This window comes from Carcharhinus amblyrhynchos, chromosome 33 (genome assembly GCF_965287045.1).
Source record: "Carcharhinus amblyrhynchos chromosome 33, sCarAmb.v2.hapA, whole genome shotgun sequence".
Taxonomy (NCBI): Eukaryota; Metazoa; Chordata; class Chondrichthyes; order Carcharhiniformes; family Carcharhinidae; genus Carcharhinus; species Carcharhinus amblyrhynchos.
In genome coordinates this window covers 13,990,238-14,008,625 of record NC_137356.1, presented here as the reverse complement: position 1 = coordinate 14,008,625, position 18,388 = coordinate 13,990,238, and the positions used below count along the sequence as shown (strand labels likewise).

The 18,388-nt window shown below is 50.9% G+C and overlaps 1 protein-coding gene across 2 annotated transcripts in view; it reads left to right on the top strand.

Annotated features, from left to right (window-relative positions):
* The window catches only part of LOC145360917 (adhesion G protein-coupled receptor E5-like), a 64,040-nt gene extending 47,453 nt beyond the window's left edge, over positions 1–16,587 (top strand). For both annotated transcript variants that reach the window (XM_080216422.1, XM_080216421.1), the window contains 10 exons: positions 318–437; positions 2,327–2,511; positions 3,687–3,845; positions 7,942–8,145; positions 9,838–10,058; positions 10,760–10,826; positions 12,178–12,269; positions 14,295–14,463; positions 15,766–15,855; positions 16,265–16,587. In XM_080216422.1, coding sequence (XP_080072548.1) covers positions 318–437; positions 2,327–2,511; positions 3,687–3,845; positions 7,942–8,145; positions 9,838–10,058; positions 10,760–10,826; positions 12,178–12,269; positions 14,295–14,463; positions 15,766–15,855; positions 16,265–16,297 — 1,340 coding nt within the window. In that variant the 3' untranslated portion in view covers positions 16,298–16,587. The remainder of the gene's footprint in view (positions 1–317; positions 438–2,326; positions 2,512–3,686; positions 3,846–7,941; positions 8,146–9,837; positions 10,059–10,759; positions 10,827–12,177; positions 12,270–14,294; positions 14,464–15,765; positions 15,856–16,264) is intronic.
* Positions 16,588–18,388: the final 1,801 nt, after the last annotated feature.

Here is an 18,388-nt window from a genome sequence, read left to right as displayed (position 1 = left end):
TATGTGGGGTTATGGGGTAGGTGTAGACTCGATGGGCTGAATGATCTCTGTCTGTACAGTAAGCATTCTATATTTAATATTGCATCCTGTAAATAAACCAGCGATGCAGAAAAAGAGTGTTGTCTTACTGCACTGGCTTGGAACCTCATCTGACTTGGGAGACATTTGACAATAGTTGGGTGTGTAGGGAGGGAATGAGGAATATAGCGAAAGTGGGTAGGTGAGGTTCTTCCCCGAAAGTGGGTCCATTGATCTGTTTCTCCTGCTTCCCCTAACACTGTTGATACTTACCTGGCTGGTTCCTTTGTGCTCCGCAGAAATGTCCATCCAAGCCATTCGGAACAGCACAATCCCAAAAGATGGAAAGGCAAAGTTAGCCACGGCTAGGAACCGCATGAGTATCGATTGGAACACTGTAGCTGGAAAGGAGGACTTTGGTAAGTCTTAGAAAAACTACAGCACAAACAGGCCCTTCGGCCCACAACTTGCGCCGAGCGTCTCCCTACCTACTCGGCTTATCTATAACCCTCTATCTTACTAAGTCCCATGTACTTATCCAAAAGTCTCTTCAAAGACCCTATCGAATCTGCCTCCTCCACCCCCGCCGGCAGCCCAGTCCACCCACCCACTGAGTGAAAAACTTACCCCTGACACCTCCTACTCCCCGGCACCCTAAACCTGTGTCCTCTTGTGGCAGCCATTTCAGCCCTGGGGAAATAGCCTCTGAGAATCCACTCGATCTATACTTCTCATCATCTTACACACCTCTATCAGGTCACCCCTCACCCTTCGTCTCTCCAAGGAGATAAGACCGAGCTCCCTCAACCTATCCTCATAAGGCATGCCCCCCAATCCAGGCAACATCCTTGTAACTCTCCTCTGCACCCTTTCTATGGCTTCCACATTCTTCCTGTAATGAGGTGACCAGAACTGAGCACAAGTGGGGTCTGACCAGGGTCTTATACAGCTGCAGCATTATCTCCCAACCCAATTCCTCGATTGATGAAGGCGATCTTGGAGCTTAATCACTGCTACAAAGCCGAGGAGCAGAAGCAGGCCATTCGGCCCATCCTGTCCGCTTTGCCATTCAGTGGGATCGTGACTGATCTGATCCACTTTCCCGCCTTATCCCCTCGCTCCCCTTAACTGCTCAAACATCTATCTCAACCTTGAACATACTTAACGACCCAGCCTCTCCAGCCCTCTGCAATGAAGAACTCCACAGATTCACCACCCTCTGAGTGAAGAAGCTACGTACCTCTGGGTGACCCCTCACTCTGAGATTGCACCCTTTGGTCCTCACCTCTCCCAGAACGGGGGGGGGGAAAAAAACCCCACCTCTCAATACCTACCAATGTGATAGTGTACGGATGAAGCAGTGGCATGATGGGGAAAATGGTCAAGTAATTGATATAAAGGAGAGCTGACCAAGCTATTCCAAATTGCCAGACCCCTGTAAAACTGACTCTGAATAACCTAAGACATGAGGAACATCAAGACCTGATAAGACACCACGTAACTTAGGGCCGGAGGAGTGAGGCGAGAGAAGGTCAGAGTCACAGAACCTACAATTACGTCAGAAAACAAGATATGGTCAGAGATCATGGAACCTTTCTGTTCCTTCAAAGGACAAGATAATGATATTATTGATGAGACAGAGGGGTCTCGGAGGTCACCGGATCCTAATACAATTGATGATGTCTCACTGTTTGTATTACTAATTGAACGTGTACACTGATAAGAGAAAGGTACAACTATGGAACTGATTCTTGTAAGCTGGCGTGGTCTTGGGATAGGATCAGCAGTTTGTAGGGACGGCTCTCTGTCTCCAAGACTCTGCCATATGCTGCATGAGGTTTTGTGATAATAAAAGCTGGTTGCAAAGCAAACTTGGTTTAGTTCTACTATCACAGTTCGGAAAACAAGAAATTCTCCACTACAACACTTGGCGCTGCGAGCAGGGCCTGTCTTGAGAATACTGTAGCCAAAATTTTACCGTCCTGTCCACAACAGGAATCGGAGTGGGCGAGGGGCAGCGTCTGTTGACCTCAGGTGGGATTTTACGACAAGTGAGGTAGTAAAATTCCACCCTACGCGCCTCAAGAAGGTTGCCTCTCGTTCTTCCAACAAGCCCAACATACTCTCGATTCTGTTTCCCTATCTGTTGACAGAGGTGTCCTGTTGATTAATCGTTCCTTGTAGAAGCTTTCGGGGACAGCCCTGGTGGGGTTCGCGATGCCAACCTTAGCACGGGCATCGCGGCATTTGTAAAGGTCACCCGGCGAGGTGTAACCCCACTTTGACCCTTCACCCTTCCTTTGTGCAGATGTTGCTGCCGCCGCCCTCATCTCCTACAAGCAGCTGGACTCGCTGATGAACACCACCCTCCTGGACGACGACAGCACGGGAACCGAGTACAAATTCATCTCCGAAATCGTCACGGCCGCAGTGTCCAACCCGGTCAAGGAGAACCACGGGCACCACATCAACTTAACCTTTGAGAACACAAAGGTTCGTTCGCCTTTTGCGCTAAAGTTCTGGGGGCCTTGGGCTGAATGCTCTGAGGATTTATGTCTCTGGGCGGGAGCTGCAGTAGAATCAGAGAATCGCAGAATCCCCACAGTGCAGAAGCAGGCTGTTCGGCCCATCGCGTCTGTACCGACAACAATCCCACCCAGGCCCTGCTCCCCATAACCTCACATACTGAGTTAACCACTGCTGAGCAAAGGGTTAACATCGGTTCATAGAATCCTTCTTAGAATCACCGAATCCCTATAGTGCAGGAGGAGGCTATTCGGCCCATCGAGTCTGCACCACCAAGCCTTATTCCTCAAACCCCACCCTGCTAATCCCCCTGACACCAGGGTCAATTTAGCATGGCCAGTCAACTTAACCTGCACATCTCTGGGTGGCACACTGGTTAGCACTGCTGCCTCACAGCGCCAGGGACCTGGGTTCAATTCCCGGCTCGGGTCACTGACTGTGTGGAGACCGTACATTCTCCCCATGTCTGCGTGGGTTTCCTCTGGGTGCTCCGGTTTCCTCCTACACTCCAAAGATGTGCAGGTTAGGTGGATTGGCCATGCTAAATTGTGCTTTAGTGTCCAAAGATGTGTAGATTAGATGGATTGGCCATGCTAAATTGCCCCTTAATGTCCAAAGATGTGCACATCATTGGACACTAAGGGGCAATTTAGCATGGCCAATCCACCTAACCTGCACATCTTTGGACACTAAGGGGCAATTTACCATGGCCAATCCACCTAACCTGCACATCTTTGGACACTAAGGGGCAATTTAGCATGGCCAATCCACCTAACCTACACATCTTTGGACACTAAGGGACAATTTAGCATGGCCAATCCACCTAACCTGCACATCTTTGGACTGTGGGAGGAAACCGGAGCACCCGGGGGAAACCCACGCAGACATGGGGAGAATGTGTGGACTCCACACAGTCAGTGACCCGAGCCAGGAATTGAACCCAGGTCCCTGGCGCTGTGAGGCAGCAGGCCCTGTGCCACTGTGCTGACTCAGAGATCCTACCTCAGGAAGTATCTCCTGGCTGAAATTCAGCATTTTGGGGCATCGGAGGGATGAGAAAGGTGCTCTATCAATGCAAACTATAATATTGTAACATTCCACGGTCAGAGTCGATGACAAATATCACCTTTCTCTTTCTCCAGGTCAGAAACAGAACGGCAAAATGTGTCTACTGGGAGAATTCAGTGAATACTTGGTCTTCTGCTGGTTGTACGATCGACACTTCCAACATCAATTTCACCAGGTGCAGCTGCACACATCTGTCCAGCTTCGCTGTCCTCATGGCACTCCACGACATTACAGTACGTCTGGACGGAGGGAGGGAGAGAGGAGGGAGGAGAGAAAGAGAAAGGAGGGGGGACAGAGAGAGAAGGAGGGAGGGAGAGAGGAGAGAGAGAGTGGAAGGAGAGAGAGAGTGGAGGGAGTGAGGGTGGGGGAAGGGGAGGAAGGAGAGAGAAAGGGACAGAAAAAAAGTTTATTTACTAGTGTCACAAGTCGGCTTACATTAACACTGCAATGAAGCTACTGTGAAAATTCCCCAGCCGCCGCACTCCGGCACCTGTTCGGGTACACTGAGGGAGAATTTAGCACGGCCAATGTATTTATCCAGCATGTCTTTCGGACCGTGGGAGGAAACCGGAGCACCCAGAGGAAACCCACGCAGACACGGGGAGAACGTGCAGACTCCACACAGACAGTGACCCGAGCCGGGAATCGAACCCAGTGCAGTGACGCTGTGAGGCAGCAGTGCTAAACACTGTGCCACTGTGGTGCACGAGGGAGAGTGGGGGAGATCTGTTTTTCAATGAATTTTTACGGGAGGTGGGTGTGACTGGCTGGGCCAGCATTTATTGCCCATCCCTAGTTGCCCTTGGAGGGCAGTTGAGAGTCAACCACATTGCTGTGGCTCTGGAGTCACGTGTAGGCCAGACTGGGTAAGGACGGCAGATTTCCTTCCCTAAAGGGACGTTAGTGACCCGGATAAGACAATCCACAATGGTTTCATGGTCATCAGTGGAAATTCAAATTTCGCCATCTGCCTTGGTGGGATTTGAGCGCGGGTTCACAGACCATTACCCTGGGTCTCTGGATTCCTGGTTCATTGATAATCAGCGATTGTTCATCAGGCCTACAAGCTGCCCTTGATCCATCCGAGGTGAGACAATCCTGAAAGTCCTTTCCGACCTGCTGTGGTCCGGTGTTGTCCAATAGCATCAGCAATCTCACTTTGAGTGAGAAATATGACACTTCACACCCAGACATTGCTGCTGTCCCCGTATCTGGTGTCTGTGGACGACGTGGACGGGGTGTTTATCCTGAATTTTACCACATCCCAACAGTTCCTTAGCTCCCTCGTTCCTTACGTCCAACAGTATGCATCACTTAGCCTCAGTCCAACAACAAGAATTTGCAGTGGTTAGCATTACTGCCTCGCAGCACCAGGGACCCGGGTTCAATTCCAGCCTCGGGTGACTGTGTGGAGACTGCACATTCTCCCCATGACTGCATGGGTTTCCCCCAGTTGCTCTGGTTGCTTCCTGGTGACCAAAGATGTGCGGGTTAGGTGGATTGGCCATGGTAAATTGTCCCTTAGTGTCCAAAGATGTGCAGGTTAGTGGATTGGCCATGCTAAATTGTCCCCTAGTGTACAAAGATGTGTAGGTTAGGTGGATTGGCCATGCTAATTTGCCCCTTAGTACCCAAAGATGTGCAGGTTCGGTGGATTGGCCATGCTAAATTGCCCCTCAGTGTCCAAAGATGTGCAGGTTAGGTGGATTGGCCATGCTAAATTGCCCCTTAGTGTCCAAAGATGTGCAGGTTAGGTGGATTGGCCATGCTAAATTGCCCCTTAGTGTCCAAAGATGTGCAGGTTAGGTGGATTGGCCATGCTAAATTGTCCCTTAGTGTCCAAAGATGTGCAGGTTAGGTGGATTGGCCATGCTAAATTGCCCCTTAGTGTCCAAAGATGTGCAGGTTAGGTGGATTGGCCATGCTAAATTGTCCCTTAGTGTCCAAAGATGTGCAGGTTAGGTGGATTGGCCATGCTAAATTGCCCCTTAGTGTCCAAAGATGTGCAGGTTAGGTGGATTGACCATGCCAAATTGCCCCTTAGTGTCCAAAGATGTGCAGGTTAGGTGGATTGGCCATGGTAAGGATCCTGTGTGGGATAGGGTGGGGTTGAAGGCCGTGGGTAACACACTCTGTCAGAGAGTCAGCACAGACTCAATGGGCTTAATGGCCTCTTCTGCGCTGTAGGGATTCTATGATTTAATTGTACCTTGATCACAGCTGATTGAATTGGGATTGAATTACTTTTTTTTAATGAAGGGGAGGCTGAAAGCATGAGGACAGAGGTCAGTTTTATGGTGTAACTGATTGGGGGGGGCAGAGATGTGGAGCGGTTTATGGAGGGAGTTGCGGAGTTTAGGAATGAGCATCTGAAGGCACAACTGTAGAGCGATAAATATCTAGGCTGCGTATCTACACATGTCCCCCCCCACCTCACCCCCATATCTCTCCAAACAGGACAGGCTTACCTCCCATTCTCAGTGCTAACAGTATGGCTCAAACAAGACCTGTCCCATCCCTCAAATCAAGTGCGGCTCCCTGATCATCCAGGTCTCTGTTGGATTTTAACCTGGTTTTGTGAGAACCCCAGTCCAACGCTGGCATCTCCACATCATGTCCAGTGACTATACAAACTGGAAGGCTCCAGATTGTGCTGGGTTAGCAGTGCTGCTTCACAGCTCCAGGGACCTGGGTTCGATTCCCGGCTCGGGTCACTGTCTGTGTGGACTGTGAACATTCTCCTCGTGTCTGCGTGCGTTTCCTCTGGGTGCTCCGGTTTCCCCCCACAGTCCGTAAGATGTGCGAGTTAGGTTGATTGGCCATGCTAAAATTGCCCCTTAGTGTCCAGGGATGTGTAGATTAGAGGAATTAGTGGGTATAATATGTAGGGATACGGGGGTAGGGCCTGGATGGGACTGTGGTCGGTGCAGACTCGATGGGCTGAAGGGCCTCTTTCTACACGGTAGGCTTATATGATTCTATGTAAGTTGACCTCAGTGAGGTCGACATTCACTCGAACCTACCTCAGGACCCCAAACCCTAGGGATGGCAATTTAATTTGATTTGATTCATCATGTATTCATATATGGGGAAAAGTATTGTTTCTTGTGCGCTATAGAGACAAAACGTACTCTTCATAGAGAAGGGAAGGAGAGAGTACAGAATGTAGTGTTACGGTCATAGCTGGGGATTTTAAAAGAATTAGAACAATATAGAATTAGAAGGTAGGTTACATGGAGTCGCCTTGCTCCGTTTGCCATCCTCCTGCCCCTGCTAATATTTTTGCCCAAGGCCGCAAAGGATTTGATTTGAGTCATTATTGCCACATGTATTGGGAAAGTATTGTTTCTTGCGCGCTATAGAGACAAAGCATAACTTTTGTAGAGTACATAGAGGAGAAGGAAACAAGAGTGCACAATGAGGTGTTACAGTCACAGCTAGGGTGTAGAGAAAGATCAACTTAATGTGAGGTAGGCCCATTCATAAGTCTGACAGCAGCAGGGAAGAAGCTGTTCTTGAGACGGTTGGTGCGTGACCTCAGACTTTTGTGTCTTTTTCCCGATGGAAGAAGGTGGAAGAGAGAATGTCCGGGATGTGTGGGGTCCTTAATTATGCTGGCTGCTTTGCCGAGGCAGTGGGAATTTTAGACAGTCAATGGATGGGAGGCTGGTTTGTGTGATGGATTGGGCTACATTCACAACCTTTTGTAGTTCCTTGCGATCTTGGGCAGAGCAGGAGCCCATACCAAGCTGTGATACAGGAAGAATGCTTTCTATGGTGCATCTGTAAAAGTTGGTGAGAGTCATAGCGGACATGCCAAGTGGTTAGACTACTGCCTCACAGCGCTAGGGACGCGGGTTCGATTCCCAGCTTGGGTCACTGTCTGTGTGGAGTTTGCATGTTCTCCCATAAAGGTGTGCCGGTTAGGTGGATTGGCCGTACTAAATTATCTCTTAGTGTGAGTGGTATTAGCTCGGGTAAATGCATGGGGGATAGGGTCTGGGTTGGATTGCGGTTGGCGCAGACGCGATGGGCCAAATGGCCTCCTTCTACGCTGTATGATTCAATGATGTCCTTAGCCTCCTGAGGGAGTTGATGGTAGGACTTTTGTAGATGGTTACGGGTGGGGTGAGCCAACTCCAAATGCTGTAGACATGGGCAGGCTGGAAAATCAACCAATGGCAAACTGCCTCTAGAAAATGGAGGGGGTAGGGTGAGGAGGGAGGGTGGAGTGTCCTGCCCTAAGTGTTACCCTACGGTGGAGGGTGAGGGTCTTCAGATGGCCTTGTCAATAGGCTTTAAGACTGATCTCTTTCTCTTTGTTCTCAGGACCCTTCTCACATTTACAACTTAGGCCTGATCACCAACATTGGTGTTATTCTATCGCTGGTGTGTCTCTTCCTGTCCATCCTCACCTTCATGCTGTGCCGTTCCATCAAAAGCATCCGGACCACCATTCACACTTACCTCTGCATCAGCCTGTTCTTGGCAGAGTTACTTTTCCTCACCGGAATATCAAGGGTGCAAAACAAGGTAAGGATGGTGAATGTCGGTCACTTTTGGTCAGACCCCCGCCATCGTTTGATCAGACCCCCCCCATCTACTGTGGGTGGCACAGTGGGTTAGCACTGCTGCTTCACAGCTCCAGGGTCCTGGGTTCGATCCCCGGCTCGGGGTCACTGTCTGTGTGGAGTTTGCACATTCTCCTCGTGTCTGCGTGGGTTTCCTCCAGGTTTCCTCCCACAGTCCAAAGATGTGCAGGTTAGGTTGATTGGCCATGCTAAGAAATTGCCCCTTAGTGTCCTGGGATGCATAGGTTAGAGGGATTAGTGGGATATGGGGGGGGTAGGGCCTGGGTGGGATTGTGTTCGGTGCAGACTCGATGGGCCGAAGGGCCTCTTTCTGCACTGTAGGGATTCTATTCAAGTTTAGTTTATTTATTAGTGTCAAAGTTCGGCTTACCTCCGCGTCGCAATGAAGTTACCCAGAGGGTGGCACAGTGGGTTAGCGCCGCTGCCTCACAGCGCCAGGGACCCGGGTTCGATTCCCGGCTCAGGGTCACTGTCACTGCACGTTCTCCCTGTGACTGCGTGGGTTCCCTCCGGGTGCTCCGGTTCCCTCCCGCGATGTGAAAGACGTGCCGGTTAGGTGAGCGAGGCGATCTTCGCAGTGACTTCATTGCGGTGTTAATGTGAGCCTTCCTTGTGTCACCAATAAATAAATCTTTCAGGACTGAGGTGGAGGAGAGATTTCTTCACCCAGAGGGGGTGGTGAGTGTGTGTGGCACTCGCTTCCATAGGAAGGAGTTGAGGCCAAAATGTTGTGCGATTGCCAAGAAGAAATTAGATATCGCGCTTGGGCTAAAGGGACCAAGGGACGTGGGGAGAAGTGGGGGGTGTGGGGATGATCACCCGGCAATCCAACCTCATCCATGCTTCCTGCCTCAACTTAATCCCCTTGGAATGAAACTTCCAGAACTGGATGGTGGGGTTAACTGCCCTAAACTTATTGCCCCCTTTCTTGGGGAAATCAATGGCCGAGTGGCGTTATTGCCAGACTATTAACCCAGAAACTCAGCTAATGTTCTGGGTTCGAATCCCGTCGCGGGAGATGGTGGAATTTGAATTCAATAAAAAAAAAATTGGGGGGGGGGTGGGATTTTCTGGTCACGCTAGCCCCGGAAAATCCTCCCCCGCCCCCAGCCGAGGTCAACAGACTCGGTTCGTGCCTCTCCCGCTCCGATTCCCGTGGCGGACGGGAGAACTCACCCCCTGGGATTGAGAATCTACAGAAACCATGGTCGGAAAAAAACCCCCACCTACTTCACTGATGTCCTTTTAGGGAAGGAACTCTGCCACCCTCACCCGGTCTGGCCTCCAAAAGATTGACTCTTAACTGCCCTCCGAGACCGAGCGAGCCACCCCGTTCGAGGGCAACTAGGGGTGGGCAGTAAATGTCCCCGGAATGAATGAAAAAAATCTCCCTGGCTGAGGATCAGTGACCCCAAAACACAAAGCGGGGAGGGGGTTTGGGATGTAAATTCTCCCAGGGCGCAGAGCGTGCAAAATCCTGGGGCAGGACTTGAGGCGAGGGGAAAATCCTGCCCCTCCCCGGTTTTGTTTCGTGTTGGGGTTATGTCGGCCGTTCCTACCTCTCTCTCTCTCCGCCCTCCGCTCTACAGTTGGCTCACGGGATTAACAAGGCCACTCGTTTTCCCCCTTTCAGATTGGCTGCGCCATCATTGCCGGGTTCCTGCATTACCTGTTCCTGGCCTGCTTCGCCTGGATGCTTCTAGAAGGTGTCCAGCTCTACCTCATGCTGGTGAAAGTCTTCAAGGCCAAGAGCCTCCAGTCGAAGTACATGCTCCTGTTTGGTTACGGCTTTCCGCTGCTGGTTGTTGGGATCTCGGCAGTGGCGTACCCTCAAGGCTACGGCACGCAGAATTAGTAAGTGTGGCTTTTCTCTTAACTTCCGATTCCAAGTGTTGCAACGCTGTGTTTGAGCTCGTGCGGGAGATGGGATTATTCTTCTTGGATAAGTCAGTGAAGAGAAGGATTGGTTGATGCAGGGAGATGATGCACCAAACAGCCTCCTTCTGGGCCCTACCCATCCAGTGGATCCTCTCAGGCCTCCTGCTGTGGTCTTTCATCTTGTTCAAGTTCTCTTCTCCCTCCCCCACTCCAATCCTCCTCCCTCTTTACGCCGTCTGCCTTGACAATGCTGTCGGCCACCGCAGGGGGCCGGGCCTCGGCACCTGCCCTTTGAACCCGGGGAGACGCAGGCCAAAGGTCCATCGGGGCCTTCAAACCCCAGGGAGAGGGGGATCTTACCGAGTGTCCACACCGCGTTCCCGCTGCAGCGAGGGATTTTGGCGGCCAGCCAACTCTCCGTCCGGGATGGCAAAATCCCGCCGGCGCGAATGGCGGTCAGATTCCGGCCTAATGGTCAGGCCTTCCGGCCTAGGGACACAAATCAAATGTCTTGTATCGCCCTGTGGATTTTGGGGGGGTGGGGGGTGGGTGTACAGCATCTGTAGGATTGGGACTGGGGGAGAGACAGTTGTGGGTATGGACGGGGAAGGGAGGGGGAAAAAATGAGGGCAAAAATGTTGTGGTTTTGCTTCATTCCTGTCTCTGTTTTCCCCCAGTTGTTGGTTAGATCTGAAATCGGGATTTGTGTGGGCTTTCCTGCTTCCAGTCTGTATCATAATTCTGGTAAGTTTTTTAGTCAGAGTGAATGTATAAAGCCATCTGTCTGTGTTCATGGTCCCCCATCCCCACCCCTCTCAATCTTGTGACCACCCCCCCCCAACTAACAGCGAGGAGGACGAGGCCAGCACCTTCTCCACCTGCGTCACACATCTTAGATACATAACAGCCATTCCCGCACAGTCAAACCGCCCCCCCACCCCCTCCCCATCGCGGGAGCCCAGTTCCCAGACAGGGTTAGAATACCTACAGTGCAGAAGGAGGCCATTCGGCCCATCGAACTTGCACCGACAACAATCCCACCCAGGCCCCATTCCTGTGACCCCCATGTATACACCCTGCTAACCCGCCCCCCCACTCACACTAAGGAGCAACTTAGCATGGCCAATAAAGATCAAAGAAAATTACAGCACAGGAACCAGGCCCTTCGGCCCTCTTCACCGACCATGCTACCCCGACTGAACTACCCTTCCGGGGACCATATCTCTCCATTCCCATCCTATCCATATATTTGTCCAGACGCCCCTTATAAGTCACTATCTGCTTCCATTACCTCCCCCGGCAGCGAGTTCCAGGCACCCACCACCCTCCGTGTAAACAAAACCTGCCTCGTACATCTCCTTTAAACCTTGCCCCTCGCACCTTAAACCTGTGCCCCCCCCCCCCCCCCCCCCAGTAATTGACTCTTCCACCCTGGGATAAAGCTTCTGACTATCCACTCTGTCCATGCCTCTCATAATCTTGTAGACTTCTATCAGGTCACCCCTCAACCTCCGTCGTTCCAGTGAGAACACGCCAAGTTTCTCCAACCTCTCCTCATAGCTAATATTCTCCATACCAGGCAACATCCTGGTAAACCTAACCCACACATTTTTGGAACGTGGGAGGAAACCGGGAGCACCCGGAGGAAACCCACGCAGACACGGGGAGACCGTGCAGACTCCCCACAGACAGTGACCCCAGCTGGGAAGCGAACCCTTATCCCTGGCGCTGTGAGGCAGCAGCGCTAACCACTGTGTCGCCCATGGTGAACCAGATGGGTTTTTCCAACAACAGACAATGGTTTCATGGTCATCATGAGATTTTTAATTCCAGATTTTCTTTTTCCCCTTGATGAATTCAAATTCCACCACCTTCCGTGGTGGGATTTGAACCCAGGTCCCCAGAGCGTTGTTCTGGATTAACAGTCTAGCGGCAATACCGCTAGCCCATCTCCTCCCCTGTCCGTCACTAAATGATTTGATCAGATCCTCAAACAAAGCAGACAGGAGTTAGGAGATGCAAGATTGTGGAAGGGTTAACTGACAAACAGTCTCTATCTCAAATACATTTTCTTCTTTTCTCTCTTCCATCGCAGGTCAACGCGTGTTTCTTTATCATTACTGTGTGGCGGTTAGTCGAAAAATTTACAAGCCTCAATCCTGATATGAACGAGTTGAAGAAAATCAGGTGAGAAGATTTGGTGCATGAAGAGGATGGGGATAGAGGGGTATGGTCCCTGGAAGGGTAGGGCGTTTTACTTCCATTGGACAGCCCGGTGGCTGCAGGCTCGGAGGGCCGGAGGGCCAAAGGGCCTGCTCTTGTGCTGGAATTCTTCTGTCCGTTCTACGTTCCTGTAAATCGCGGTTCCTGCGCTATTGTCTTCATTCTCAGCCACAAGGGACTGAACCCAATGCTTTTTCTTCACGCGATGTGGCGAGATCCACATTTATTGCCCCTGGAGAAGGTGAGTTGCCTTCTTGAGCCACTGCCGTCCCCAAGGGTGTAGGTACACCCACAGCGCTGTTAGGGAGGGAGTTCCAGGATTTTGACCCAGTGAAGGAAAGACCGATATGTTTCCGAGTTACGACGGTGCGAGAGTTGGAGGGAAGTAGGTTTTCCCCAACTCCCTCTTCTTAATAATTTGTTAGATGCACCCAATCCCACACAGATCTCGCTGTTATGATTTCAGATCTCTTCACCAATGAGTCAGACTCAAAAGAGGGCGAGCACTGAATAAATTTTTACAACAGGTTATTTTATATCGTGTTTACATATATAATTCACATCCCTAATTTTTCATATGCTGTTATTCATTTAAAGATGACCTTTCTAACTTAAGGCCTTGTAGTTAGGCCCTTGAGGCCTAGGCCAGCTCATCTCCACTCCATTTCGTAATTAACTAGGCCTCAAAGCCTAACAACAAGGCCTTAGAGAAGAGGTGACCCCCCCAAGGTCAAAGGTTAGTGAGGTCATCTTTAAACAAATAAAGCATATGAAAAATTAGAGGTTTTGCATATATATATGTAAGCATTATATTGTAATAGATTAATCTGTTAAAATGAATTTATAATTGTCCTGTATGCATGTAGAGAAATTGTACATAATAATATTTCAGTATTTTATTATTGTCCAGTATATATGTAAACATTACGTATAATTTATTAATAACATATTAAAGTTTATTTATTAGTGCCACAGTAGGCTTACATTAACACTGCAATGAAGTAACTGTGAAAATCCCCTAGTCGCCACACTCCCGTTCGGGTACACTAAGGGAGAATGTAGCGCAGCCTATGCACCCTAACCAGCACGTCTTTCGAAGTGTGGGAGGAAACCGGAGCGCCCGGAGGAAACCCAGGCAGACACGGGGAGAATGTGCAGACTCCACACAGACAGTAACCCAAGCTGGGAATCAAACCCGGGTCCCTGACGCTGTGAGCCAGCAGTGCTAACCACTGTGCCACGATGCCGCCCAGTTCATTCTCATTAATAATTCATTATGATTGATTTATTGTGACTAGTTGAATGGTGGAGCATGGCCTACCTCTGCTCCCATATAGCCTGTAAACGTCCTGTGAAATGGCCAAGTGAGTGAATTAACCATCAAGATACTAGCCAAACCTTCTCAAGGGACATTTAGGGATATGGGCAATAAATATTGGCTTTCCCAATGACACCCTGATCTTGTGAATATATTTATACTTTTTTATAAAAAGATAAAGAGAAACATAGGATTTTGAACTCGGGACCATGAACAATTAAAGCCCCCCACCCCGCATTCACTGTTGTAAGCTTTGGGCGACACAGTAGCACAGTGGTTAGCACTGCTGCTTCACAGCTCCAGGGACCTGGGTTCGATTCCCGGCTCGGGTCACTGTCTGTGTGGAGTTTGCACATTCTCCTCGTGTCTGCCTGGGTTTCCTCCCGGTGCTCGGGTTTCCTCCCACAGTCCAAAGATTAGGTTGATTGGCCATGCTAAATTGCCCCTTAGTGTTGTGAGATGCGTAGGTTAGAGGGATCTGTGGGTAAAACATGTAGGGATATGGGTGTAGGGCCTGTGGTCGGTGCAGACTCGATGGGCCGAATGGCCTCTCTCTCTGTACTGTAGGGTTTCTATGATCTCTGAGAACTACCAGGGAAAGTTTCACAATGCTATTGATGTAACATGAGTGGGACATGGTAACGTCATGGTAACCTCATGCCTTTCGTCAGGACTTTCACCTTCACTGCCATTGCCCAGCTCTGTCTCCTGGGATGCACGTGGATATTCGGAATGTTACATTTCCAGGAGGGAACCATCGCCATGGCCTACATCTTCACCATCATCAACAGCCTGCAGGGGGCGTTCATCTTCATCCTGCACTGCCTGCTCAACAAACAGGTGAGAGTCTGAATTCACTCCTCCAGGTTAGCTCGGTGTGAGTGCGCAGAGACCAAACTCGGAACAGAAACACTTCCAAACCGTCAGATCCATTAACAATCAGCACTGCCGCCACCAGTTGGGCTTCTGTTTTAAGGTGCATAAGATCCAAGTTGTGACTTTTCTCCCCCCACCCTTTAGAACCATAAAAACCCGAGAGCACGCTGATTCTGCATCGACTATCCAAAGGGGTCTCTGACCCAGGCCCACCCCTTTATCCTGTCCCCGTAAACCTCTGCATTTAGATTGGCCAATCCATCAAACCTACAAACCTTTGGACACCAAGGGGCAATTTAGCATGGCCAATCCACCTAACCCGCACATCTTTGGACACTAAGGGGCAATTTAGCATGGCCAATCCACCTAACCCGCACATCTTTGGACACTAAGGGGCAATTTAGCATGGCCAATCCACCTAACCCGCATATCTTTGGACACTAAGGGGCAATTTAGCATGGCCAATCCCCCTAACCCACACATCTTTGGACACTAAGGGGCAATTTATCATGGCCAATCCACCTAACCTGCACATCTTTGGACACTAAGGGGCAATTTAGCATGGCCAATCCACCTAACCTGCACATCTTTGGACATTAAGGAATAATTTAGCATGGCCAATCCACCTAACCTACACATCTTTGGACACTAAGGGGCAATTTAGCATGGCCAATCCACCTAACCTGCACATCTTTGGACATTAAGGGGCAATTTAGCATGGCCAATCCCCCTAACCCACACATCTTTGGACACTAAGGGGCAATTTAGCATGGCCAATCCACCTAACCTGCACATCTTTGGACACTAAGGGGCAATTTAGCATGGCCAATCCACCTAACCTGCACATCTTTGGACACTAAGGGGCAATTTGGCATGGCCAATCCACCTAACCTACACATCTTTGGATACTAAGGGGTAATTTACCATGGTCAATCCACCTAACCCGCACATCTTTGGACTGTGGGAGGAAACTGGAGCACCCAGAGGAAACCCACGCAGACACGGGGAGAACGTGCAGTGACCCAAGGCCAGAATGGAATCTGGTTCCCTATGAGGCAGCAGTGCTGTGCCACGCTGCCACCCATGGTTTGGCAGAGACAGTGGCAAAGAGCTCAGTTCCGGTCACCCTCCTTCCACCACAGTGGGCAGTGGTGAGCGGGTTGGAGGGCACCGTGGGTTGTAAACGCGGTGGAGCACTTGTCTGGCCCCTCATATATCACAGTGCCAGTGAATCCGTACAAACTCCACCCATCTGTTCCCTTGCAGGTCCGGGATGAATACGCCAAGATGTTCATCATTGCCTGCCACATGAAGAAAACCTCAAAGTATTCGGAGTTCTCAACTGTTTCTACCCAGGTACGTGTGTGATCAGATCCAACCAACCTTTCCAGCATTTATTCATGGGACATGGGTGTCGCTGGCTGGGTCGGCGTTTATTGCCCATCCCCAGTTGCCCTTGGAGGGCAGTTGAGAGTTAACCGCGTTGCGGTGGCTCTGGACTCACACGTAGGCCAGACCGGGGTAAGGACAGCAGATTTCCTTCCCCTGAAGAGGCGTTAGTGAACCCAGCTGGGACTTTCCGACAATCTGCCGATTCTTAATTCCAGATTTTCTTTTTTAAAAAAAATAAACATGGAATTCAAATTCCATCAGTGGCAGGATTGGAAGCCGGGTCCCCCAGAGCTTGGCGAAGAGAAACTGCTCAGCCCTTCCAAACGATACATTTACCCTCCTCTATTTTTTTTTTACCCCTTTTCCTCCCCAGGGGCTGAAAAGTACGCACGAGACGGGAATGTGAGAGCGAGACACGGAGCCCGTACGGGGCTGTCCGGAAAGCTGCTGGAGTATGTGCAATTGTGTGAGAGAGACGGAATGACACTGACTCACTCTGCTTGTGACTGGTAGCGGCCTACTCGCCCCTGCACTCTGTCGCTCAGTCTTCCCGCTTCGGTCTCTCTGTGTAAACGCGGTACGAGTCTTTTTTGGAGGAGAGGGCGAACGTTTTGCCATTCGGAAATTCAGGAATGTTCTGACCCGCTGGGGCACGCGTCCGCTTGTCGCGTCTCGTAAGCTTACGCGATGCTAAGGTTGGGTGGGTGATGGCGTTGGCAGGAGGTGGTGGGGGTGGGGGTGGGGGTGGGGGGGATACCGGACGGTGCAGGGAATGACAATCCCGAGCGCAGTGTGGGTCTTCCCAACCATTGGACCAGCTCGGTATTCCCACGTCCGGAATTGACCGCCCAGTGGGATTCTCCGGTTTCCCCGAATCCCGCCACCGGCAAACAACGCGCCAAAGACCCCCGCCGGGGAGGTCTGGCGCGATGGGTCAGTGCGCGGTGGGGACCTGTTGCGCAGTGGGGTGGGGGTGGGGGGGTGGTGGAGGGGGGGCTTTTTACCCTGGACCCTGGTATGTGTCTCTGAAATGGGGGCTGCTCCCCACACCGGAGCGAGGGGACCCTGGCCCCCCCCCCCCCCCAAAAACAAGTCAACGTTCACCCATATCCCTCCAGTCTCCCAATATTCCCTATCTCCAAAAGCGCTTTGGAATTTGGTCTGAGAAGCCAGGGTGGAGAAGGTGGTGGGTGGGCAAGTCTGTGCCAACAGTGCCACTGGTAACTCCCAGACCAGCCAGGTACGATACAAAGTGGGGGGGGGGGGGTTACGGTGGCATCTGCGGTTCTGTGGATTGCTTTGCTCCTGTTTTAAAAAGCGATTATTTCGTACCCTTCTGGCAGAGGAAGCTAATTTAGTTTGATTTTTCATGAAGGTATTTACAAAGCAAAAATTGCTTTTGATGCTTTTTATTTGCTTCCTGGAGTTTTCTTCCTCCCCCCCCCAAATATTCGACACCTGGGCTGCCCCCCCATCCCAAACTGGACAGGGTGACCGAGAGCCAAGCTCCCGATCCTCGGCTCTGCCCATCGGGCATCGCGACGGGGCAGTCAGCCGCTGAGACCAGCCCGTTACCCCCTCGCCACGATGGGTGGCACATGCACCCTCTCTGCCCCTCCACCCTCTCCTCACCCTGCTGCCCGCCCCCCCTCACTTGCCGGGCACTGTTACGATGAGTCGTGGTTGACGCGAGGACAGAACCAGCTTGTGTTGAGTATTTTATTGAATCAAAGAAACCAGTGTAAGCTGACAGATTGTGTGTGTGTGTGTGTGTGTGTGTGTCTATATGTCAGGTAGATATCAAGTGTACATGCTTGTGCATGACCGTGCATGTAAGAAATCATTTGTTCGTGTGCAATGATACAGCGATTCCGACCGTGGCACTCGGCCCCTCTGTAATGGGATCAACGACCTCCACACAGTTCGGGTTAATGTACGGGGAGATTGGCAAACCCAGCACGTGGAGAGGTGGGGGTGTTCACAGGACTGGATGGCATGGTGGCACAGTTGTTAGCGCTACCACCTCACAGTGCCAGGGAACCCGGGTTCGATTCCCGGCTCTGTGTCACTGTCTGTGTGGAGTCTGCACATTCTCCCCGTGTCTGCGTGGGTTTCCTCGGGGTGCTCCGGTTTCCTCCCACAGTCCAAAGATGTGCAGGTTAGGTGGATTGGCCATGCTAAATTGTCCCTTAGTGTCCAAAGATGTGTAGGTTAGGTGGATTGGCCATGCTAAATTGTCCCTTAGTGTCCAAAGATGTGTAGGTTAGGCGGATTGGCCATGCTAAATTGCCCCTTAGTGTCCAAAGATGTGTAGGTTAGGTGGATTGGCCATGCTAAATTGCCCCTTAGTGTCCAAAGATGTGTAGGTTAGGTGGATTGGCCATGTTAAATTGCCCCTTAGTGTCCAAAGATGTGTAGGTTAGGTGGATTGGCCATGCTAAATTGCCCCTTAGTGTCCAAAGATGTGTAGGTTAGGTGGATTGGCCATGCTAAATTG